General features: G+C 39.7%; 1 protein-coding gene across 1 annotated transcript in view; it reads left to right on the top strand.

Moving 5' to 3' along the window:
• The window catches only part of LOC145983555 (vitellogenin-1-like), a 221,953-nt gene that overhangs the window by 144,647 nt on the left and 51,046 nt on the right, over positions 1–26,260 (top strand). Inside the window, exons 9-11 of the mRNA XM_083116634.1 lie at positions 17,027–17,321; positions 18,089–18,320; positions 19,735–19,980. Coding sequence (XP_082972760.1) covers positions 17,027–17,321; positions 18,089–18,320; positions 19,735–19,980 — 773 coding nt within the window. The remainder of the gene's footprint in view (positions 1–17,026; positions 17,322–18,088; positions 18,321–19,734; positions 19,981–26,260) is intronic.

Raw genomic sequence — 26,260 nt, 5'->3', positions numbered from 1 at the left:
CTAGCTCAGGAGTAAAAGACAGAAGAGGAAAGGTGGCAGCCAAATTGTTGAATGAATGGGAATCTGACCAAAGCGAAGAACCCTTGCAGCAATACCATATAATACATGATTGCAAGCATAAAACCATTGTTTTACAAAAGAACTACAGTTAAGACTGGAATAAGTTTGGTTTTTCTTATCCCTAGCTTCCCCTGGCGTACAAGAAATTAACATACGTGAGGGGGCCTCAGAGGCCCAGAATTTTTTTTCCTTTTTAACATTAAAATTAAAATTCATGGAACAATTTTTTAATGAATCATTTCTTCTTTTCTTGTTCATATAACTTATATAACAAATATAATAATTGCAAAATGACCATCATGTGAACCAATTATTACATGAGTGTCACACACATTTTATCATTCACTGGACCTCAAAATTACATGTTAATGTTGAATCAATGGTATTTCTTGTTTTCGTATGTGCTGTTCTCAAGTAATTATAATAGCTACATTAATTACCATAATTATCAACCAATTGTACACTGTTACAGGCACAAGTTTCATGGCGGAACATACTGATAGGCCCAAAGCGTGAATTTTCCTCCTATGTACGTTACCTTCATCATTGTATGAGCAAAAGTAATTCAGAAATATTGGTAGGGACCATTGCAACGTATTTTAATTTATTTTCATTTTTTAAATACAAATGTCTACAGTTGAGAATTTGGTTGGCCTGGACCCCCCCCCGCCCCGGGTAAGCTAGTGCTAACAATATATCATTTTAATTAAGGGCGCGGGGGAGGGGCTGATTCCAAGTAAATAATGGTTATGCACAATATAATGTAATCTAGTCAGTAGGGCACCTGTCTGCCACACGGGAGTCCCTTGGATGATCTAAGGTCGAAATGTTTCCGCCGTTGTCCCCGCGTAAAGCGACTGGAGCTCATCCAGACTCAAATAAATGGTGGGTAACTAGAGGTAAAACTCTGGGGTGTAAAGGCGACAGGAACGTAGTGCTGATCACATCACCTCCAAATTGGCCGTGATCGAAGAGTGTGTGAGGCCTTACACATCTTTTTAGATAGTCTGATAGATAGTCTGTTAATCTTTACGAGACTAAAACAAAATGAAGAAGAACTGCATTTAGAATGTAATCGTTATATGCGTACCTTCAGTCACTGCCACAAATACTGTAGGCGCAATGCCTATCAAGTGTGTTAAAAAAACACCCCGAAACGTTTGCCGAAATCGTGGCCATGACGGTGGGTGTGATTTCGCGCAATGAATATCATCCAGTGGAAATTGAACCACTGAGGCTCTAATGGGGATCGAACGCCAGACCGCCGCATCGTCACATGTGATACCGTTACCACTACGTGACTTGCGATAGCGGACAGCAGTAATAAATACTACAGGGAGGTTATTGCAGCATGCCACCGCTTCAGCATCGGCCGCTTGCCGGTCCAGTCATGCAACAGGTGCCGGCAAATTGCGTAACAGATAGCCCGTAACAGAAACCGCTTGTTTTGTAATGTTTCCACTTTTCACAATTACAGTTACAATTACAATTGAAATAAGCACGTACCTTGTCGCACGGATGCAGGAAAAGGTGTCCTCCCAAATACAAATATTTCCGGCACCTTATTTCTGACATCTAATCTTAGATTAGACATCGCTACTTTATCCTCAGTTGACAGAAAGGGAAGACAGCATCCCGGCGCATAAAGCAAACCGAAAGCGTAAAATGATATTTAAAAGTAATAATAATGATGATCACTAACCTCCTGTGTTATAAGAGATGTTGAAAATGACTTCCTTCAACAGCAATACAACACGTTTCTTAGGTTCAAGAGATCCTGTCTATCGTAATCCCTGACCACTTTTCTGCAAGAATTCGTTTTCACGTAATTATCGTACATAAAAACTCTATGTTCAAGACTATATTTGTTTAACGACATAAGTAATGAATGAATAACAATTAACACACAATAAAGCACTAGCACACCAACTCAATAACACAGTATAAACAAAACGCGTACTGATAAACGCGAACAGAAGTGAACATGAATGAGCGTAGACTCACTGTCTGGTAGCCGACAGTGTTGCTAACCATTTTTCGGCAATGTCCCTACAGACGTAGTCAAAATGTCCCTACAACTGACCAAATGTCCCTACGCCAAGTAAAGTGACTAAAAAAAAAACACCTCATGAGCATGCAAACAGAAGATAAAATATACACATTTACTTACCAAATCTTTCTGCTCGGTGCTTCCACAATTAATGAAGGAGCGAATTTACAATACAGGACCTCTCCCCGATTTTTTGTAATATTTCGCATACTCACTAATTGAGGCCTCCTAATCACGAATTTGAAGTTAAAATTTGGGGGGTCACGTGTAGAAATTGCAAAATAAGTGACATTGAGTGGTCCGCGATCGGCACGATTGCTTATTATTTACCGGAAGATTTTGTGTTTCCAATACTTAAAAAACGAAATATACATTCCTGATATTACTACGACCCCAAATTTTAACTATGTTTGCCTATCCTAACCTAACCTAACCGTACCTGAATGGTTCGTGGGGCTATCCGTCAATGGTTTGTTGGGCTACCCGTGCATGTTTTTTTCGAGCCCAAATTTTAACTATGTTTGCCTAACCTAACTTAACCTAAACTTACCGAGAATGGTCAGTGGGGCTATTCCTGAATGGTTTTGCGGTAATTGTGATTACGAACCGATAAAAAATATTATTTTCGTAGCACTTTAACGGCAAACGTTCATCATCGAAGGCCATTTTCGTATCCTGCAATTTTATGATTGATGTACTGTTGCCAAATTTACCTGTAATCAAATCAGTTCTTCTACATCGTGATTGTCGCTGTCACATGTAAGCACGTTCTTTGGGCAATATACTGAAATCCATAAGTTTATTAATTAGCCCACAGCCATCCTCCTGCACACTCCACCTAACAATCTGTACAACATTAACAACTTTTTTACTGTTCTCTTCCGCCATTCTTACACGATCCATGCTCTCCAAGTATGAAATCAACAGTGTGGCAACGCTGTAGACAGCGTAACTAATTTTAATTTGTTCATATCAACAAATATGGCTACCATACTTGTATACGGAGAATCATTGCGAGAATTGAAAAGCTTATTTTACAACTTCTACACGTTAATGAACATTTTTTCCCCCTCACCCCAACATGTTAACTTGAGATAAATAATCACGAATAATTATTTCGTGAGTATAAGACGTAGCATAGAAATTACAGAAGGGTCCGGTATTGTAAATTCTTGCCTTAATGAATAATAGGGGTGTGCTGGACAGAATTTTTTGGGTCGGGACGGGATCGGGACGGTAATTTTTTTAAATCCCGACATTCGGGACTGAAAAATTTGCAATTTCCCGACCAAGTCGGAAAATTTTCTGGACGGGAAATGTTCGAAATTTCCCGAAGCACTGGAAATCTCGAATTTTACAAGTCATTTTCACTTTAAGTGATTGTTTTTGCATTTCTAGAATAAAAACTTACAACTTTCGATAAGTTCCAGAAACTTACAAGGCAGAAAACGTCGAGAATTAACGACTTTTTAAAGTAAAGAATCCAGCACACCCCTAATGAATAACGTTGAGTCGTTTACTGTTGATTATGTTATTTGAAGTCATACATGCTGCTGCTGTGAAGAGATAGATGTTGGTTGGTGATGCTGTATTTCCTGCATTCTTTAACAATTTTGGTCCCATTTTATTTCCCTTTTTTGTTTTTGTATCACTTAACATTGAAAATATTCTTTCCGTTTCCGCGTTAGAATGCGGCAATGTTAGCACTATTTTCGCGAGAGTGGAAATGTTTTCAAAAAGGAACTTGCCTTGAAAGTTTTTGGTAACCGATAACATGTTCCAAAATTCTGATGGAGATCTGTTAGTTAGTTCTTTTTTCTCCTCCTCGCTAAAGTATCCAGATAAACTAATTCATAAAATGTAATTTACCAAGATTGAAAAAAGTACCTACGTTTTCCCTCATTTGGCAAAATCTGTCCCTACGTTCCTACGCGGGCGAAATTTAGTGAAAAGTCCCTATGCGTAGGGACATGTCCCTACGGTTGGCATCACTGCCGACACGTGCAGTATGAAGCGCCATCTCGCGGCTGACAACTCACCCAACCCCCGATAAGCTGCAGGCGCTGTCGCGACAACTGAGAATAAAGTAGCGATGACTAATCTAAGATTAGACGTCAGAAATAAGGTGCCAGAAATATTTGTATTTGGGAGGACACCTTTTCCTGCATCCGTGCGACAAGGTACGTGCTTATTTCAATTGTAATTGTAACTGTAATTGTGAAAAGTGGAAACATTACAAAACAAGCGGTTTCTGTTACGGGCTATCTGTTACGCAATTTGCCGGCACCTGTTGCATGACTGGACCGGCAAGCGGCCGATGCTGAAGCGGTGGCATGCTGCAATAACCTCCCTGTATTTCCCCATCTTTCTTTGCAGTTCACGTTAATTGTGCAGCGAACTTGAATCAATTGGGGGTATTGCGTTCCCAACTATAACTATCCCCCTGCACACGCCACTGATACTTGGGTGTATACATTACTCTCGTTCACTTGGAAGTGAACCCGAAACTCGAGCTCTCACAGCAGATCCAGCACGCATGTCTGGGCGAAACAACTCCAGAGTCCAGACTCTTAGGCGCCAGTAAAAGATAGCGGTGGAGTCGTGCGAGTTTCGTTGAAAGGAACGTTCATTTCTACACACGTGGCCAAAGTCCTTTGTTACACTGGTTTTGTTGCGTTTTTACTGTTGTGAATATTTATCTGCATGATACATGCAAGGCGTGACAAACTTACGATTTATCTTTTGCAGAGTATAAAAAAAAAATCTCTTTCGATAAAGTTAACAACAACGAGATAGGAAAATACTTAACCAGACATCTTCACCTTTTGATGTATTACCAACGCAAATAGATGCCACTGTTTTTTTTAAAACTGCCGATACTGTGTGTAGTGAGGACTTCTGCCACCAAAATGGCACGTTTGCTGTCTCTTCCAATTCTCTCTATACTCTGTCCCGGGTATCTATGGAGCAAGGCTGCGCAAGAAAGGGGAAGAGTGAGTAAGCGGAGCGCTGCTGGAAAGGGTGGTCGTTGTTCACCTTTACCACAATCCCGTTCCCTCGAACGCGTTCATTAGTCAGTCCTCCATATTGACTGATTGCGCAGAGACTTGCTTTCGTTCGGCCGCTGCAGAGAAACCTGGGGCAGAGCATATTTCCAAATTATTTCCTATTTGCCTCATTAGAGATACGAAACTGACATAGGAATTCCAACCCAGAATTTTTGGTGCTAAGATAATGAGTCCACCGAGATTTTACGATACTAACGTCCTTTAACTTTTCCAAGCAATCATAGCTGAAAGATATAAAAAGGTTCGATTATAATTCTGTTAAAGTAGAAGCATTTTTCGTAAGTAACGAAAGCGCTTTGCTCATATTCGAATAGCACCGTTCAGTAAACAAACGATTCATTGATTGACTTTGTGTTTTAAGTACACTTTATGCACAGTGTGGCTAATCGGGACTAGACCTACAGTTGAAGGTGGAACCCGAAACACTATATTCCTATGCCTTCATCCGCTATCGAACCTGGGACCCCTTGATTACAAGGCGACGACGTTACCACTACACCAACGGGGAGGTCCCAGTTAACAAACGAAACACAATACGAGTGCAAGGAAGAGTAACAGTGTAAATAATGTTTTCTTTTCTTCTACAACACACCCGATATTAACACACTTTCAAACAACATCGCTACAGATGAAGCAAATGAAAATTGATATGTGAGGGCATAGTCTTGCGCACGGGGGGTGCCAATGGTGCCTGACCACCCTGGAATGTGTCCTCAAAAAATAAAATATGTAGAAATAACCACTACAATAATGAAAGTTATATTTCCCGTAATGCCTCTAAATTGGAATTTTAACAGTTTGGTTTTTCTCGAGTTCTAGCCAGATGGGAGAAGCGATTTGCAGCCAAAGCTGGAAACATCTGGAAACATCTCCCTTTCTCTCATTCTCATTCTACCTTTACTAACCAGATATTGTTGAGAAGCATCGACAAGGAGAAAAAGTATACAAAATTGATTTATGTACGAGAGGTGGTCAGAATTGCTACAGCGTAGAGCTAGAATTTATGTTTGCATTCATTAATATTTACATCGCTTTTCAGCCACTATTGGCGACGACGAAGATGATTTATGAGTTACACTTACAAAGGTAGACTCATGCAGGCCGGAACTAAAAAATACTTGATTGATTTATTTAAATTATGGACACGTCAGCACATTTAACACTCACTCTGGTCCCCAATTTGGCAGTTCTTCACTGCCTTCATTTGAAAATGTTGGTTTTCTTAAAATTTCGGAGTAGACCGTAGCCCCTTCAACCATCCCCCCTCGGCCTACGCCAGTGATTACGTACAGTCGAGGCAAATACTAGAACTGCCGTCGTCTGAAGACTCAAGTCTGTACACCCTAGTTAAAAACAGATGTTGCGAAGGGTAACTTAGCATGCAGGGCGCCAACACGCAACCGCAGAGGATTATACTGTCCGTGCATCTGGGCTCCAGATCCTCATTATTCTGCAGAATGCGGTCCAGGGTTTTACTGCGTGGTATTCGTACTCTTCACAAACGTCACGCCTTACACCTCACACAGGGAATCGAACCCGGATCCATTGGCACCTAGGACACCAGTATACCACTGAACACGCTCGACCACCGAGCTATCTACGTATGACCCATACAATGCAATGAAAAATGCTGCACGCCAGGCTGATAAAAATCAGAAGGACTGATAATAGCCTAATTGTCAAAGAATACTTTTTACTCCAAGGTGTGACTTTAACGACTAACTAAAGTAAACCATCCTCTAGAGAAATATTTTAGTGCTAAATTTTGGACTTTAGAAGATGTTGACTTTCTTAAATGTTCCCTCCTAATATTCTAAAGCTCATGAAATATTGTTGTTTTGCAAACACCAATTCACTTCTTCCCTGCCTACAGAGGAACGTGACCCGCCTCTGCAACTCATATGACGTCATGCTTCAGAAGGGAGAGTTTCCAGGACCGCGTTGCATTCACCTTGTGGTCTTTCAACGGTGGGAGAGCTCCACCTTTGACCCCTGTGTACCTTCACAGCATGATTCAATGCACGTAGATTATATTTACCATTTACCTTTAGAATAAGTATCACTGAAGATTTCAACGACGAATTTAAAATTCCTTTTTCTCCCATTTTCCCTGTTCCCTCTCACGCGTTAATTGGTCGAGCACTCTCGAGTCACTCTCGGGACAGAGTATACAAACAGAGCTACAATGTGCCTAGCTCGTAACTTCACGCAAAGTTTCAGAAAATTGTACATGAAAGGCCGAGTTATCCAATATATATAAAGCCCCAATCCCACCACTGACTGACTCACTGACACAAATGTTCTCCATGAAGGAAGCCCCGGAGGCGAGAAATGCCCGATTACGACACCCCATGAAATCGTCCCAAAAGGCAGAGAAAATTCAAAAATAGCTCAAATAGCCGTTCTTTTTTCACGTCCTTAGCAACCGTTGCCACGGACATTTTTTGCAGCACACACTGTTTCCTTCAATTCTTAATTGCCGAGATACATTATATTTCTCACAGATCTACAACACACAGCTGAATCAACTCCTGGCTTTGAAAAGGTGGATCAAACGAGGGTGACATCTACATAATAAGGAGTTTCAACTCAGATACAATTACGTATATATATTGGTAAACTCAATGCGAAAATATTATCTACACCGTGGTTGCTTTAACTTAATGTTTAGAGGTATAATAACAAACAATTATTTAGAGAGTTTGCCGTGCTTGTTGTTCACCATGGAAACGGACGTTTCTAGGGAACTTAAAGAAAGTTTATTTTCACCCCAAAAACTATTGTAAGCGAATTATACTAGACATTTCGTATTTCAAAATACGAGCGTCAGAATTTATTACAGACGCAAGGTAGGAATTTGGGGGGAATGACGGAAAACAGTTATTATCCAATTCCGTTCAAAAATGTGAAAATGACAAAAGACGTAAATATTGCATTTTCAATTTAGTGTCGCTATTGAATTCGTTGATGCAAAAACATCCAACTAATTATCTTGAAACAGTTATTACTTACTCATTTATTATTAAGAAATTAGACAATACTCTTTTGAATATTTGTACCTTATTAGAGCCCACACACATATAAAGTAACTTTTGAAACTTTTTAAATTAGCGAACTTATACACTTGTTCCCCTTCATCCAATACAACTTGCAGACATTTTACCCCATCTATAATATGATTTCGCCCACAACGTGGCCGAAGGTCACGCATGCGAGAGAGGCCACGTCGAAAGTACGCGAGTCCAATATATACTATATAGACCCAATCCCACCACTCACTGACATAAATGTTCTCCATGAAGGAAGGCCCGGAGGCAAAAAATGCCCGATTACGACCCCCCATGAAATTGTCCCAAAAAGCCGAGAAAATTAAAAAATTGGCCCTTTCTTATGAGTGAAAATGCCCTTTTTTCACGTCCTTAGCAACCGTTTCCATGGCTTTCTCTTTTTGCTCACATTGTTTCCTTTAATTCTTAACATTATATTTCTCACAGATCACACACAGATGAATGAACTCCTGGTTTTGAAAATATGCCTCAAACAAGGATGACATCTACATAAGAAGAAGATTCAGTCCAGATACAATTACGTATATGTATATTGGTATACTCAATGCGAGAATATCTACATCGTACTCGTTTCAACTAAATGTTTAGAGGTATAATGACAAGCAATTCTTTAGAGCTTGCCGTGCTTGTTGTTGACCATGGAAACGGACGTTGCTAGGGAACTTAATGAAAGTTTATTTTAACCTCGAAATCTAGTGTAAGTGAATAATGCTAGACTTTTCCAATTTCAAAATATGAGCGTCAGAATTTATTACTGAGGAGAGGTAGAAATTCGATTACGTTTAAAAATGCGAAAATGACAAGAGACGTAAAATATTGCTATTCCGATTTAGTGTCTCTATTGAATTCGTTTATACAAAGCATCCAACTAACTATCTTGTTTGATTCAAGTCTTTATTGTGAAGCTACATTATTTCTCACAGATCACACACACTCTTGGTTTTGAGAAGGAGCTTCAAACAAGGTTGACATATACATAAGAAGATGTTTCAGTCCAGATACAATTAGATATTGGTATACTCAATGCGATAATATCTACATCGTGCTTGTTTTAACTAAATGTTTGCAGGTATAATGACAAACAATTCTTAAGATAAGATAAGATAAGATTTATTTCCATCCACTTGATCATATGAGTACAAATAGCACTATGATATGAGATAGGTCAATTACATGTGTAATTTTGAGTAGAAAGGAATTAACACATACTTATGCATATCAAAAGTATAAAAGAGTATGGAATAACTTAAAAAAATAGAAGAAAAATCAAAGGTTATGGGTATTAGTGAACATAAAAATGGAAGAAAATCAAAGGTTATGTCTATTAATGAAAAATATGATCTAAGTACTCCTCTGTGCTATAAAACAAATACTTCATAAGCAAGCTTTTTACTGTTATTTTAAATTTGGTTGGATTATGATTCTTGAATTCCTCTGGCAGCTTGTTATAGAGTTTTACACCTTGAAATCCTAGACCACTATGTGTTTTGGATGTGCGGACAGTAGAAAGGTGGAGGGAGTTATGCATACGAGTGCTGTACTTGTGTATGTCCAGATTTTTTGAGAAGATTTTAGAATTTGTATGAATAAAGTACAACGTTTCTAATATGTACAAACATGGAAGAGGTAATATTTGAAATTCATTGAAAATTTGTTTTGTAGGGTTTGAGAGGGATACATTCTTCATAATGTTTAATATGCGTTTTGCGTTTTTGCCAAATAAAAATTTTCTGCATTTTGGGTGAGCTGCCCCAGAAAGAGATACCATATGTAAGTACAGTTTGAATCTGTCCAAAAATATACTGTTCTTAAAACATTCAAAGTTAAAACATTTCTCAAAATTCTCATCATGTAGCCGAGCCTGCTTATCTTTTGAATTAAATTAGTAATTTGCATGTCCCAAGACAGGTTTGTGTCTGTCAATACTCCTAAGAATTTTATTGCATTGCATTCTTTGACGACTTCTTAAGTTTTTTATTTGTTTTGCTGGATTAAAATTTATTAGAACTGTTTTATTAACATTCAGGGAAAGCTTGTTGTTGTTTAGCCAGGTGTTTAGTTGTGTTGTTGTTGAAATGGAATTCTTTTGAAGTTGCTCATATTCCAGGCTTTTTACTATGATATCAGAGCTTAACTTGCTTCTTGTTGACCATGGCAACAGACGTTGCTAGGGAACTTCATTTTCACCCCAGAAACTACTAAGTGAATTATGCTAGACTGTTCGAATTTCAAAATATGAGCCTCATAATTTATTACAGAGGAATTCGAGGGGAATGACGGAAAACAATTATTTTTCAATTACGTTTTAAATTGTGAAAATCACAAAATACGTAAATATTGCTTTTCCAATTTAGTGTCCCTATTGAATCCGTTTACAGAAAACATCCAACTGTTTTTACTTACCCAGCTTATTATTAAGAAAGTAAACAAGAGGCCGAACACACATAACGTTATGTTCAAAACTTTTCAAATAAGGGAGCCACGTCGGCGAGCGCACGAGACATGTCGCTATTTAATTCGTTTATATGAAATATCTAAATATTTTGAAACGGACCATATGTACCCAGTTTATTATAATGAAACTAGACAATAATATGTGTTAAATATTTGTAAAACATTAGAGCATATACACACGCAAGCGAACTTATACACTTGTTTCCCTTCATCCAATACAACATGCACGCATCTTCAAAATCATTAAGATCACTGAGGAACCCCAGCTATAACATGATTGGGCCCACAACGTGGCCGAAGGTCAAGCATGCGAGCGTACAAGTCGTGGCCAATGGCCACGCCTAAAGTGCGCGAGTCTTTCCACATAGAAACGCTGCAGCACAGTCGGAATATTGGCCACCCTTCTTCTTCACGCCACTGTTCGATCATATCAAATTACATGCGCACGTTGATGGTTTGAAATCTCTGGAATTCAGAAGGAGCGAGCAAGTGATTTAGAGAGCCAAGGAACACCCCCTCCCCCTTCTGTTCCAGCCGTAAATACGATAACGTGATGATTCAGTTACAGAGGAAGAAAATAATATCTACTATAGTTTTAAGGCAACAGTAAGAACTGGCTGTGGAGGAGCGTCGGTACTTAATGGACAAATCGCAGAATAACTAACAACCTAGCAGAATATGTACTAACTATGGACTTAGCATCAATGTCCTTCAAGAACGTAGTTTCTGAGGCGTATTACATGGAAGTGGAAACGCTGATATTGGAGTGCCTTCTAACAGTTCACTCATTAGGTCCTTAGTTATGTTGTCATTTATATAGGGTGACCGTACGTCCCGTTTTGAACGAGACAGTCCTGTTTGAGAGGCGTGTCCCGGTCGTCCCTTCGATATTATTTAAAAACACTATTTGTACCGTTTTAGAAAAGCCTAGGGGTTAGCTTGAAAACCAAGTATAAAGTTGAGACATTTCATGCTAAAAAAAAAGTTGTATTGTTTTGCGTGTGTTCCGTTATTTGTAGGGAGTGCATAAGTATGCCCAAGAAACGTATATGCAATTTCAATATGAACTTGGGACAAACCACAAACTGAAGTGGGAAATCACGCGTCAGATGTGTGGGGTAAGGTTTTTGAGGAGATTTACAAACGGTTGGTGAAAAATAAAGCCGCTCTCAAGAAGATTGATTGTTCTGATACATACTTCTGGCACTCCCCAACTTCTGCGTAGGGCTAACATCAAAGGTTGATCAAAAGGAACCAGAAATACTGTGTAAGTCACACCGAGAATATAATAAATAATAGCTTTTGACAACGAGAGATCATATTTCAAATAATAAAATAATAATAATACTTTAATTATAACTACTACTAGGGTGCCAAATATCTAGCTCCTGGGTTCTCATTCCATTGTAATTATCATACTCTTACCATGAAAAGGTCTCTTGCGTATTATCTGCGGTCCCGGGTTCGAACTTAGATGAGAGCTCCAAAATTTGGGTGATGACGCAACACAATTAATATAATTCAAAGACTTAATAAGGTTCTCCAGGCGGGGGAGAACCGGAAATTTTTCCACCTGTTCAGGCAGCTCCGGCGTCCACCCATCGTCGTATAAAGTGGGTACCTGGAGGAAACTCTGGGGGGAAAGGCGGCAAGGGACGTGGTGCTGATCACGTCACCCCCACCTTCGGCCGTAATCAAGAAAGTGTGAGGCCCTAACCCCACGCTCCCTATACGCCTTCATGGCGTGGTGCATTGCACAGGGGAGCACTTTCCCTTCACTTTTTTTTTTTTAATAAGGACGATCTGGTTCCTATTGAGAAAGTCTGATAACAGCGTCGCTGGGACTGAATGCGATCAACAAAGAACCCATTTGATAAGCTCTGGTCTTCAAAAGGCTGTTGGACTATAGAGTTACTAAATACATGGTAAAAACAGATAACGTGGTCCAAATTTAACAAAGTATATCTTGTCCCAACCCTCCATCCCCGGTCACGTTCCTGGTCTTGTATATATATAAGTGTCACTTCACCAGAAACCGAATTCATTGCCTGTGTGCTCACTGCAGGTCGGTCTGCTTGAGACGATTCCAGACACTTTGGCGCCAGCGGCCAGCTGGGTCGCTCGGAACTTGCTTTTGGCGCGCCACGATTCGGATGGAAACAGACAACTCTGCTAGTGATTCTTGCAGTCTAATTCTCGAATGAATATTTCACTTGCTCTCGTTGCCTTCACTAATTATATTTAAACCAGCCCAATAATCAAAGAACAAAATAGCTATATTGGGAACCTTTCCAACAACTCCCACATTCGCAAAATAGTACATATTGTGCTTGGTTAAGTCCGCTTTATGCACAGTAAGGCTTATTGGGAATGGATCTACAGTTTAAAGTGGAATCCAAACCACAAAGTGCCTCCACCGGTATCGAACCCGGGACCCTTTCATTACAAGGCGACGAAGCAACCAATACGCCATTTTTTTTAAGGAATACCCCTAACCGGAAGTATCCCCCGTTTTTCACTATATTATCAAGATTTTCATTTCTCGGTTATTCTCAATTTTCAGTTTTTCTCATTTGGACAAACAAATACCCGTGCCTTACCCGGGACTCGCACCCGGAACCCCTGACGTCGTAGCGCTCTGTGATAAACACACCGTCACGGAGGTCGACAGGGCCATCGGGGAGGCTTTAAGTGGAACTCGTACCCCTCCTACTTGACTGCGAGAAGAACTACCGAAATAAGAAAGGACCGGGCGTCCGGTAAAAAAGGCGCGAAAACGAAATGCTTGTGATCCAGGTGCTAGGACGCAAAGAAGCACCAGCAGGCTTCATGGGTGACGTGGAAGTAGAGGTCAGGTGATCAACAGTTACTGTGATTGGGTGGTTGCAAGGAATGAGATTTATAAAACATTTTCTTGTTCGCTCCATTCGCGAAACAAACATTTCTCTACGATTCACATCGAGTTTATACGTCAATCATTCATTATTACAATTATGCCCTATTTCAGGGGATCCCAAACTTTGTAGTTTCAAAAGTTTTCCGCGGTGCCCAAGTCAGAATATAGGCATAGGCCTATCTAAAACTTGCAACGCTAAGTTAGTGTTGTTAGGTTGCTTGCCTTATGTTAAAAAATAAGCACATATTTCAAATTCAGAAACATTGTTTATGTAAAAAGTACTAAATAAGCAAATGTTTGAAACAATCATATCTAAAACCCTGTGTAGACTAACAAGTAAGTGGCATTTCAGTTAAAATTCCGGAACATTTCGCGGCACCCCAGGGCGCCGCGGCGCCCCCTTAGGGAACCACTACCCTATTCAATATTGAATCAGTTTGTTAAGAAAGGTTTAATTAAAATGTCCATTAAGACTCACACCATTATAAACTTGGATAGTTTTGCTGTACTGGACTTCTGGTAAATTAACACTTAATTCATTTTACAAAGAAATTAAATAAGTTACTTTTCCTTTGCTCCTTTTGTTCAAATGTACAGTCTACATGGAACAGCCATCTGAAGCACCACCCTCCTCCCCCAATCTAATAACTCCAAGAGAAATAACTTTTTTGTCGACTATAGTCTCCAAATTCTGATCTCAACCAGAGAGATAAAATGGTAACAATTCTATTGCGAGTGACCCTTCACAACGATGAGGAAAGTGAGATCCTAGTTCCAGCGAATAATTTATTAGGGCCGCTTCAGTTGATTATAGTGCACGCTGAGTGTGCACATAAAGTAGAGTTTCAAATATAATGAGTGGCTTAGCAAATGATCTACGGAGACTGTATTTGTATAAGCATTCTCTTCCTTTCCTGAGGAGAATTCAATAAAACAATGGCTTGGTGTAGCTTTCAGAGGGGAGCGGCACGTGACACGCTTAACTTGCAAACCAGCATTCAGAAATAAATGCAACCTTTCGTATCAAGACAGGTCAATCTGCACGTGTAGCTCTGATTAGGCCGTTTTCTCAATACCGTGCATCCTGTCATCTAGTGCTCTTGTTAGCTCATGCGCGGTGAATGTTTGGATTTAGACTAACTGTGCTAGTGTCGCTTGCCGCTTGCAGCTTCTGTGTGAATTCTCCGTGTCGCTTGTCGCCTGTCACTTGTCGTCTGTCGTTTGCAGCTTTCTTGCCTTGTAAGGGAGATTACACACGAAAGCGCCAACCAACACATGTCCCTTGGAAGCGAACCAGCAGTAATGAATTGAACCTTTCGAACAGAAGCGACACGACAAGATGCAGGTGTCGCTTGTAGCTTGCGTGGCCAGTTTTGTTAATACCGTGCATCATGTCGCTTCGTACTTTTGTTCGCGCATGCGCGGTGAATGCTTTGCCTTATATTGAATAGTCTAATGTCGCTTGTCGCTTGTCGCTTTGGTATAAAATCTCCATGTCGCTAGTCGCCTGCCGTTTATGCCGTTTAAGCAGATTCCAGACCGAAGCGTAACGCGACAAGCGACAAGCCTCGGTAATCATTGCAACGTTTCGAATGATGCAGCACGGTAAGCTGCAAATATTGCATGTCGCTTGGTTGTGTCACTCAAACTGGCTACTTTATCAATGTTGTGCATCGTGATGCCTCCACTTGTCGTGCACGGGCGGTGAATGTTTTAGTCTACAAGACAAAAGGGACCCGTGTCTCTTGTCGATGTGGAAGCACACTGTCGCTTGTCGCCTCCGTCAGAATTCTTCCCCTGACCCCTTCAAGGAGACTTCAGATCGAAGCGACAAGTGGCAGGCGACAATCGACAGACAACACTGGCATGGACGTCAGCAGGTTTTTTTTTCCAGGGAAGGGCAAGGAAGGTATTTTTTTTCCAGGGGGAGCAAATAAGCCACATTTTACCCAATGTTCCTTCAAAAAAACATTGCTTACATTTGAATTTATCATGTTCGTGCATTAATTAACACATATTATTGTGGCTGAAATGGAATTATATGTGTGAAATATATAATTTTTGGTTGACTTTCATTTTCCAAAGGGGGCACGGGTCCCCCTTGCCCCCCCTTACGGACTCCCATGAACACTGGCGACTTCGATCTAAAGCAAGAAATTCACCGCTCATGCGCGAAAAACCTAATGCACCGAGCCGAAAGCGACATGTGCAGCTTGCCCTGTCGCATTAATGCGAAAGGTCGAATTGATTACTGAGGGTTCAATTCCAAGCGATACGTATCTCTTGACGCTTGTTACCTATTGCGTTTCGCTTGGTAGCGTTCCAATAAAGAGCTTCGTTTCACACAGTTGCGGCATGATAGGCCACACAAGCCTGCTTTGATTTCTGAAATCTTCAAACAACACATAAAAGTATGCAAAGTAAAAATTAAGAGTCAGCGATTAGGGTAAATGTGATTATTTTCTCAATTCCACAGTGGGGCATAAACTGCTTAAGTACGCCACTGACTGCGCCGCAGTTAATCCCTTCCTAACTCCGCCGCGAGAGGAACTCTTCTTTTTTTCCCCCTCCCCTTCCGAATGCTCTGCGCCGAGACAGACAAGCTACGCGCTCTCAATTGACGCCGTAAAGCGCGTTTCACAACTTTTTGCCCAATTCGGTATGGTACGTAGCTGCTTACACACAGGAAGAAATCATGTGACCTACAAGAATTGTGATTGGTTGTACGGGTTTTGCAATATTGATTGGTACCCACAACGGATGCAATTGTATTAAAATTACAACACGTAAATTAGATATTGGTACCAGGTTCCAACAAGAATATTAACCATTTTTTCGTCAGGAAAACTGCATAAATGATAATTTTCAAAAACCACGGTAGTATTTGTAATCACATGCGTGGTCTCGACATTTTAAAATGAATTTGATTTTGCTAATTTATCAAATTATAGTGGTTCCAACAACATATGTACACTCACTCGGGCCTTATAAGACCACGTTTACACGTATGTGTGTGTGTGTGTGTGTGTGTATTCAAGAAAAATATTTTGTGGGACTTATGATGTACGATTTTAGTGGCGGTCTAGAGTGATGGACCTCCTGTTTATGGAGGAGGGGCAGATCAAGTGTATTGAGTAAAGCTGAGAGAAAAGTTACTTTCGGTAGACACGCTGTCGTAACTAAGTACTCTGTGGGGATTACGATGTGGTTTGAGGGCACGAATGATATGATTTTTGGGGTCGAGGGAACATATGATATGATTTGGGGGGGAAGCATGACATGATTTTTGGGGGGATTGCGCCATTGGCCTTGGGAGGAATGGGCACCCCTGGCCCAAAGTATTATCTTTACTTGAGGTGAAATTCAGGTGCCAAGGTTTTATGGTTTGATATACTTCGTATTAACGTGGTGTCCTTATTCTGATTTTCAGTTATGCCTCCCAGACTGTTTCCAAAGTGAGCTTTTTCACTCCTTTCAACGCCGCCCGATACATTGCTGGATACGATAGACTCAGTCAATTGCATCTTCCTATTAAGGCTCAAATCGATGTTGATTTAAGAGAAGCTTCCTTAAATGCAACTGTAGAACCAGCTGAACATAACCAAGAAGCTCTTGTCTACCACTCCAGCAGCTACCCATACACTGCTCTGCACCGAATTTCTAGCATGACTCCAGCTAGCCTAGATTCCGGTAGCCAAGAAGTTCACGTTAGACAGCCTGAATGGGTATGTTAACTTATCTGTCATTTTTCCAATAGGCTCTGATGACAATGGTATCGAAACAGGAGAAAATGGTACTAATCAAAAAATTCACGCAATAAGTTCAATTATATGTTTAGTTCTCAGCATAGGCAGTACAAATTGTACTCACTGAATAGCTGAATACGTCAAAAGATGTTATCCTAGAAAATAAATCTGAGATTTTATCCCTGTACTGGGAACTAGTACTAGTAATAAAGAGTTTAACGACTTCCTGATTCGTAAACATGATTTCACGTAGAATTTTCTAATTGACCTTAACGTGAAAAAAATTGTTATGTAATTATGTTTTAAATTCTACCCTTCGGTGTAGCACAAATTAGTTGAATAAACTTACGAAAACATTCTACGGAATAGAATACTAATAGTTAATAATAATAATAAACATTTTCCTGTAATAAATGTTACAGTATACAAATATGACAGTCTGAAGTCTACTTTAATATGGACGTACATATATTTTACGAATATTAATGTAATTCCTAGGTTCATTTTTTCTTGTCTCAACTTTATATCTATAATTTACTCGATTAGTTGCACAAAAATAATATTAAGCGTTAGTAGATTTCTAAAATTGAAAGAAAAGCTAATTATTTTCATTTTGATTTGATGTAGTTAGAAATTATCATTTAGTTGTAGGTTGTAGGCATCAATGATGCTAGAAATAATATTTTCAAAATTTGCAATTTAGATTGAAGTCTTTATTTATTATTTTCAATCTTCTAATTTTCTAGTGGGAAGAGAATTATGGCCAAATTCAAACTGGTTTATCATTTAGAGTGGAGTACAGCACCGAAGAGAGACAAGCATTACCCCAGTATGCATGGAACATTGCTCAGGAGCATGATGCTGTATCTCTTCTGAACTTTTTCTGGGCTGAGAATAGCATTCACAGCAGCAACATTAGTGTCTACTATGATGGACAGAAATCATCTTCCAAGTCGGCAACATTTTATGCTTCCTTGGGTACGTTCTATTCCATTCAGTGTTAATTATGACCAGCATGCCAAAGTACCTGCATACAAACTAGAATGATTTAACAGTTTTAAAGTACTGAGTCCTCCTCCGTAGTCGAGCGGGTTAAGGCGTTCACTCGTCTTGAAATCGTTCGCTGCGGGACGGCGAAGTTTCGAATCCGGCTCTGGTCGGAATTTATTCGGCCTACGTATAGGGCCGGTGGCAACCCACCATCGTGAGAAAATTGAGGAGCTCCGAGTGAGTGAGCGTAATCCGGTCGAGAAGACCTACTATAACGGCTGGGAATACGTCGGGCTGACCCCCCGACTATTCCAATACTGGTTGAAGATCTCCACGCTTAGAGGTGACGAAGGAAAGCGTGGGAGGGAGATCGGCAGTCGGTAGGTATGCCTAGGACCTTCATGGGCTGTTGCGCAATTGATTATTATTATTATATAAAGTACTGAGGTCTGTAGACATTAAATATATTTACTTTCGTAACATAACATTAATATAAATTTCCTTGCAGATCCCCCCTCCATTCAAGAAGTGTGAAGAAATAAGGAAAACCTCTAGGTTTAGTTTAAAATATTAAACCAAGACAGAGGGCAGGAGCAAGTTGTTTTAAATATTAATTTGGTAGATACAAGCCCCCTTCCTCTATAGACAGTCGGGAAATTGATATCAGTACCATACAGGTTCCGTGAGCCGAAGAGGCATCTAGCCACCGCCTGTTTCAAATGGATGTCGCCAGATTGAATCAGTTGGGGTATATGTCAATCGCAAATCGAATGCAGACACTTCGTCTAAATAATAGATGCTCTATGAATAAATATGTTATTATTTGAATGAAAGTAAAACTAGTTTGTACATTTATTTCTGCTGAGTTCAACGTGTTTAGGCAACATTAAACATACAACTAAACATTACACAAAGGTACATTTTAAAATCAATAGTGTGAATGTCTCATGACTGAAGTTATCAGGGCGTACTGTTAAACCAGTGGCTCTGATTTTCTTTCTCAACGTCTACTTCATAGAAATTTTGATATAATGAGTCCTCACAAACCTACAAATAATTGCGTTAAACAAATGAAAGAGAAAACGAAATAATAATATTAACATATTTTAAGAGAACTGGGCTGTAACATCTCCTACATGACAAACTTAATATTTAATGTTTCGTGTGTATTTTAAAATTTCAACACGTCTATTATATTTAAACTATCTAATGACACATATTTTTAAAAGTTAGTCACATACATTTTATCATTGGTGTTTTTATGCATGCAAAACAAATATGCTGTATGAGAAAATTAAAGCAAGAAGACGAAGAAAGAAAGACCTCAGTACTTTTGAAATTTAAAAAGTTTAAACATTAAAGGAAAAGTTATTGTTTAGTTGATATTTCCACTCATTCTCAGACACTAATACTCTGAAAGGAGACTCTAGAGAAAATGAGGAGATTAACCAGGAAGGTTCGAATGAAGCCCTTGGTCGCAGGGCAAGATACTTAACAATCCGAAGAGACCAACAGACATCAACTGAGAGCAACCTCAGCTCAGAGAGTGCCGACGCTGAATTGCCTTCTGCAGCCCCACCGACAACTCTTCCGGCAAGCGCAGAGAGGCAGAGAGAATTCCTTAATAGGGTTCAAATGAACATTAGAAGTAAGTATTGCTATGTATTTCATTTTGATAAGTACATTTTAACAAAGATGTAACTTCCATTCACTGTGAAAGAAATGTTCGATTATCAAGCTTTTGTATACGGCTTTATTTCAGTAGAATTTTCCATTTTCTAGGTGTGCAAAGAAAATTAATTACCAAGTAAGATGATGAATAAAAAAGCGGTAAGGTGGAGTCCGTCCGTATACTCAATGGAAACATCATACTAAGGCATGGTAGTGGACTTCCCTGTTACTATTACTCTGCAAGCGAGGAGTGTCTTATTCTATTAATTTTATTGTAAATTATACTCTTCTTTCATCAATGACAAAACCAGGACAGAGTACTACTTTATTGCTTTAAGAATTGGTCTAAATAACCGCTTAGATTGACAGGTATTTGTCATGCCGACATTCAGTCATTGCCTTCAGAGCAACGACTTGCATAACATGAACAATACCTGCAAGCAGCCGAAAGCCACGCCACGCATGTCAGTATTGTTCAGTGATGGAGACAATTATTTTTCTGCATTACTTAATTCTATGTTCCATAATCAGCAAAAGTCAAAATTTAAGAGCCGAACGCATTAGCGGAGGCAAAATTCGTCCATTTTAATGCGACACGGGTGCTTCCTTCCTTTATTTTATTTGCTCTTCACTATTTTTCCTCATTTGCCTTTACTTGTGATTTGGAATGAACGTATAATTATTATGCTCATTCAAACCAAAGGGAAGCAGCAGGCCTTGCAACTTCCACGTAAATATTATACTTCCAAACGAACATAATTTTTTTTATCACACATCGTTTTGCCAAAAAAGAAAACCACCGACGAAAAACAACGTTTGCTTTCATTAATCAATATTCTCTTTTGTGAATATTCTCTTTTCTCTCAGTGTCCAAGGTTCCATATTTCAGAGATAGTGCTAACTGGGAAGACATCTATATTGTTGTAAGCCCGTTTTACCTGGGCTCTGAGGTCACAGGGAAGTTTCATTTAAACATTTAGGTAGAGCTTAATAATGTCTGTTGGCTAAACCTGCTCCGTAGGAGGGTAGAGATATGGAAAGTTGGTGTAAAAGGTTATTCACGCTTGTTCATACCTGGTAGATGTGTGTGATGTCTTGTCCTAATGCTTCTCGCAGACCGAATCGTGACAGTTCCAAGGTTCTATCCAGCGACCCTCAGCTCACCAAACCGGGCGATCCCTTGCGCCTTGTAAGCAGCGGTAACTCCGTGTTCCATCGTCGTAGTTAGCAGTGTAACGTGTTGTAAAGTAATCGGACTAGTTATCCATGTAGCGTCGATGAGTGCCAGAATCAAAAGAGAGCGAGCTCCGGGCAGGAGCTTGCTTTTATCATTCTAGGCGTCGAAAGGTTGTTAAACCTTTCAAACGCGGTAGATCCTGTTTAGATCCACGCGTTTGCCTTTCCAGTTCATTGTTTTACGAAAGTTACAAGTTAGCGCATTCTTGGGATCGCTCGCTGGTCGGACAAGTCCAGGAAATAAGCAAGTGTGAATATTAACATGACGAGGTTTTCTCGGTTTAATAATCTCCATATCTCTACATTCCCCTTGTTGAAATAATCGAACCACTCTGTGATGGTCGACTACCTCGTCCGGAGTAGGTTATATTTAAAAATTATGATTTATTAACATATCAAACTCGTAGAAAACCAATACAGCAAGTCAATCACCAGAAGATTCACATCACCGTAAAAAAAAATTGAAATCACCAGAAGAGTCATATCATATCGTGGCACCAAACACCGTTGAGAAAAAAAAATATAAAAACACGTAGAATAATAAAAAAAATATTAAATTGTATGTCATAGCCTCTTATAAACTCAAAAGGTACGAGCACAATTAACTAAGTCTTGAGGCATGGATAAAAATAATTACATAAGTGTGACACTGAACTAGTTTTGATTGAGTGATGACAGCACAATAATAATAAAAAAAAAAAACACATGTCAGCACAGTGTGAAGAAACGCCGGGAACCGCAAGCGGTTGTATTTACTGTTTGCTGAGTTCAAAGTACACTCGGTGGAACATACACGATGCTGGGCGGAGCCTTGAGGTATGTTACCTATGGCAACTCTGTAAACTGCATGCCGCCATAGGCTGGACGTTCTGTGCAGCTGACGATAAAAAAAAAAAAAAACACAAAAGAAAGAGACGTATCTCTAATCCAGTATGGGCAGTACCCATGGGCACAAACTTTGGCACTGTAATGGTCATGCGTGCGTACTAATAGCGTGTGCCTTACGGTAGTTGAAGTAGCTGAGCACCGGAACACTTTTAGCCGATGAAAAATAACATATGCATCATATGACGTCAGGAAACAAGAGCAGGATGCACTCAGTGGGAGGGGCCTTCTGGAAGTCAAATTTGCGATGGCGCTTCGGGGCAAGAAACGTCCTGGGTAAAAAGCTCCAGTTCTGCATCGCGGCTTGGAAGATGGAAAAATCAGCCATGGGGTCCAGACGGGAACGGGTCCTTGTTGGGGCTGGAACTCCACAAAATCGTCGTCGGTCTCTGCGATGAGCCTAGGTCTCTCGCTCGATGGTACAAGCCGGTGGTCGTCATGGGTCCGGTAACGTCCGTGGCGATGAGAATGAAACAAGCGCAAAAAAGGGAAAAATTAGGAAAAAGCAAAAGGTAGTGGAGCAGATTTACAATAAATGATGACGGGTTATAAAATCAATTGAAAATGGACTTTCAGTTAAAACTGGTGAATTATTTTGGGGGGGATGGGAGGTAATATCTAATTTGAATGACGGCGAAGGGGCGTTGTTGCTTATATGACGTAGAGTTTTTAAGGGGACCTGTTTATGATTAACAGGTTTACATGAGGGAAGTTCGCCGGGGGGGAATGGGGGGGAATAGGTAGAATAGTCGGCTTAGCCGGGATAGGGGCCGGGGGCGGCGGTGGCTTGACTTGAGGTGCCGGAAGTCGGCGTCCTTTCGAAAGAATGGTGGTACATTGAGTTGGAGTATTAATTTGTTTTGTACCAGTAGTGAAAGGGGCCGGGGGAAGAGGGGGTGGTGTGGGAATGACTGGTGTCTCCGGGGCATGCGAAAGTGATTGTAAAGCAATCGGGGCACTGATGGAAAGTTTCTTTAATTGTTGTTGGGGTGTTGTGACACGTGATTTGTGGGAACAACAGCAAGATATAATTAATAATGCCAATAAAATAAGTATGCCGAGAAGAGCTATCACGATGGATGTAATAATAGCATAATGAGCTGGAGACATCTTGTGGTAGGAGTCTGAAATGAGAAAAGATAGGAGAATTCAGCGATAATAGAACGAACTAAGTGATTACGAGACATTTCCTTCTGTAATATGTGTAAATGTCGTTTATAAAAGCAATTGCAAGAATTTTACGTGTATTGTGGACAAAGGTTTAAGCGCCTTCGATTCGCTGCTAATAAAAAAAAATGAAAAAGAAGTGAAAAAGAGTAAGTAATAGATTTGTGTATTAGTTCATTGAAAAATAGAGTAGGTTTTAATTTCATGGGATATGAGCTATACCATGTTGTATGCTATCAATATTTGAACTATAAAATTAAAGGAGAGAGTGGGAACATTTGCCTATATTTATTATATGCTTTATTAACATATTTAGTGCATTGCAGCTTTCAAAGAAGCAGTTCGCGTTACACCTAAGCGTAAATAAAAAAAAATTGCTATGGCCAAAAAGCCAAAAGTTCAAGCAAGTTCTACGCAGTTCATTTGTTCTTTAAATCATTGATCTTGTTCTATCTTAGTTCATTCGTTCTTTTTATGTCTTTGTACTTTTTTCTTCATTTGAGCGTATATGTACCAGCAAATGGGGAAAAAAATATTTGCTAGTTAGGATCATAAACACACTAAGTACTTATTAGTCAAATCAGCTAAGTGATATGTTCTGACTATTACTATGCGTTTAATCGCATATTATAAAATAACATTAAAATATCAGTAAAAATAAATTATTAGGCAAGAGATGTATTATAAATGTTCCGACGATTGAGATAGCATTCTGTAATCCTGATCTTGTTAAAAATAACAATAACCATGTTGTATTAAAAATAAAAATGAGTTCGTTCTAACGCAGAAATGCAGTGCGAGCACTGGAAGTGGAAAGAGGGGGGAGGGGAGTCGATGAGCGTGAGAAAATGCTGGATCATGGGATGCTAGCATGTGCAATGTACGCAACGAGGAGGCTAAAGCGAGTGACAACGGAGTGGCGTGTTAATGAATGTTAGTGGGGTTTTTATGGCACTAGTCGTAGCGGGCTTTGAGTCTAGAAATAGTAATAGTGTCAGTCTTTTGTTTACTCCTGCCGTCGATGAAAGTTACTTCGTAGGAATTCTCATTAACTTTGCGAAGAATAGTTCCTTTGTACTTATAAGAGGACGCAAAAGCTTTTGACACGCCTGGAGTTGGAGTGGCATCTAGAATTCATACATGTTGTCCTGGTGAGTACTGCATTTTCCTAGAAGTGCGGTCTACGTACTTTTTCTGCTGTTCGTAACGCTTATGCAGGTTGTCATGTGCTGTCTTACGTATGGAAGTCAGGAGTTCAAGTCTCTGTGCGTTCGTCTGGGAAACATTGTCGGGGTTCGAAGGAAGGACTGCGTCTGCTAAGATCCTTGGGTTGTAGCCAAACAAAGTAAAATACGGGCTCTGGAGGGATCCAGAATGGATTGTAACGTTGTGGCTGAACGCTGCGCTAGCTAAATAGTCACACCATGAATCCTTCTTTTCTAACACAAAAACTCTCATAGCTTTCTTCAAGTAACTAAATGAACTTTCAACTAATCCATTCGTGAAATGGGCACAAGTATCTACATATTTTAGTTGTACGCCTGTAATATTAGCCAACTCTCGTAAGAGTAAACTTGAATTGGGTGTTGAACGATCTAAATAGATCGTTTCCGGGATGCCATGGACTAAAAAGACTTTCTCAACTAGGGCTGTTGCTATGTTTTGTGCATCGTGATTAGCCAAAGGAGCTGTAATTACGTACCTTGTACAACTATCAACTACCGATAGAAAATATTTGTATTTGTGCGTTTTTGAAGAGACTAAAGGACCACATACGTCAATATGAATTCGTTGGAAAGGAATTTGGACTGGTTGAAATGTTTGCAGCGTATGCGGTTTAGAACCTCGTGGTTTCTTTTAAATCTGACAAGGGATGCAATGTCTAACCTTATCGTACACAAATTTCTTCATATTGGGGAAAAAGTAACGCATAAGCATTAAATTATATGTCTTTTGTGCACCTTGGTGACTTCCATTCATTTTGTGTGCATGAATAAGATCGAAAACTTGATTTCTTAATGCATGGGGAATACAAAGTCTATCCCGATTACCAGTTTTGATTTTATTAGTCCTGTATAAGACTCCATTTTTGAGTACATAAGAATACGAAAGCTTTTCTAGTTTAGGGTCACTAGCTTTATCTTTGTTTTCTAATACGTCAATAATGTCTCTGAAATAGGGGTCTTTACGTTGTTCTGAACTAATATCAAAATCTGCTGCTTGTGCATGAAATACTTGATGAAAGAATAAGTCATCATCATCATCATCATCTTTCTTGTCATGATTAGTCTTGTCAAGCGGTAAACTTGCACGGGAGAGTGCATCCGCAAGTTCATTTTTACTAGCGCTGACATGCCTTATTTCGAAATCAAAATTCTGAAAATAAAGGGCTCTTCTTCCTAGAATAGAACTATGGTGTTTAGTTGAACGAAGATAGGATAAGGCCTTGTTGTCTGTGAGAACCACAAAATGTTGATTCATAAGAAAAAATTTGAAAGTTTTCAATACATAATATGCACCTGCAATTTCAAGTGAAAATGTGTCAGCTCTTTTCTCTGTGTCTGTTAAGGCTCGTGAACAATAGGCACATGGATGTAAATTCCCTTCTTCATCAGGCTGTAACAGCGATCCTCCGATGCCAATTCCACTCGCATCAATGTATACATATGAGGGGCGCTTAGGGTCATAAGGGCGGAGGATAGGGGCGGAAGTGATCATTTCTTTCAGTGTTTCGAAGCTTTTCTGGTGTTCATTAGTCCATTGAAACTTAACATTCTTTTCAAGAAGCTTAAATAAACATTCTGTTGGTCCTGCAAAACCTTGCACAAATCGTCGAATGAAATTGACAAGTCCTAGAAAACTACGAAGCTTGCGTTTGGTGGTAGGGGTGGGATATTCCAAAATAGCTTTAAGAATGTGTTCTGAAATCTTAACTCCCTTTTGAGATACCAAGTTACCAAGGACTTTTA

The sequence above is a fragment of the Lepisma saccharinum genome, chromosome 2 (assembly GCF_977018435.1).
Source record: "Lepisma saccharinum chromosome 2, izLepSacc3.1, whole genome shotgun sequence".
NCBI lineage: Eukaryota > Metazoa > Arthropoda > Insecta > Zygentoma > Lepismatidae > Lepisma > Lepisma saccharinum.
Note: the sequence above shows the minus strand (reverse complement) of the source record. Positions and strands in the feature narration are given on the sequence as shown.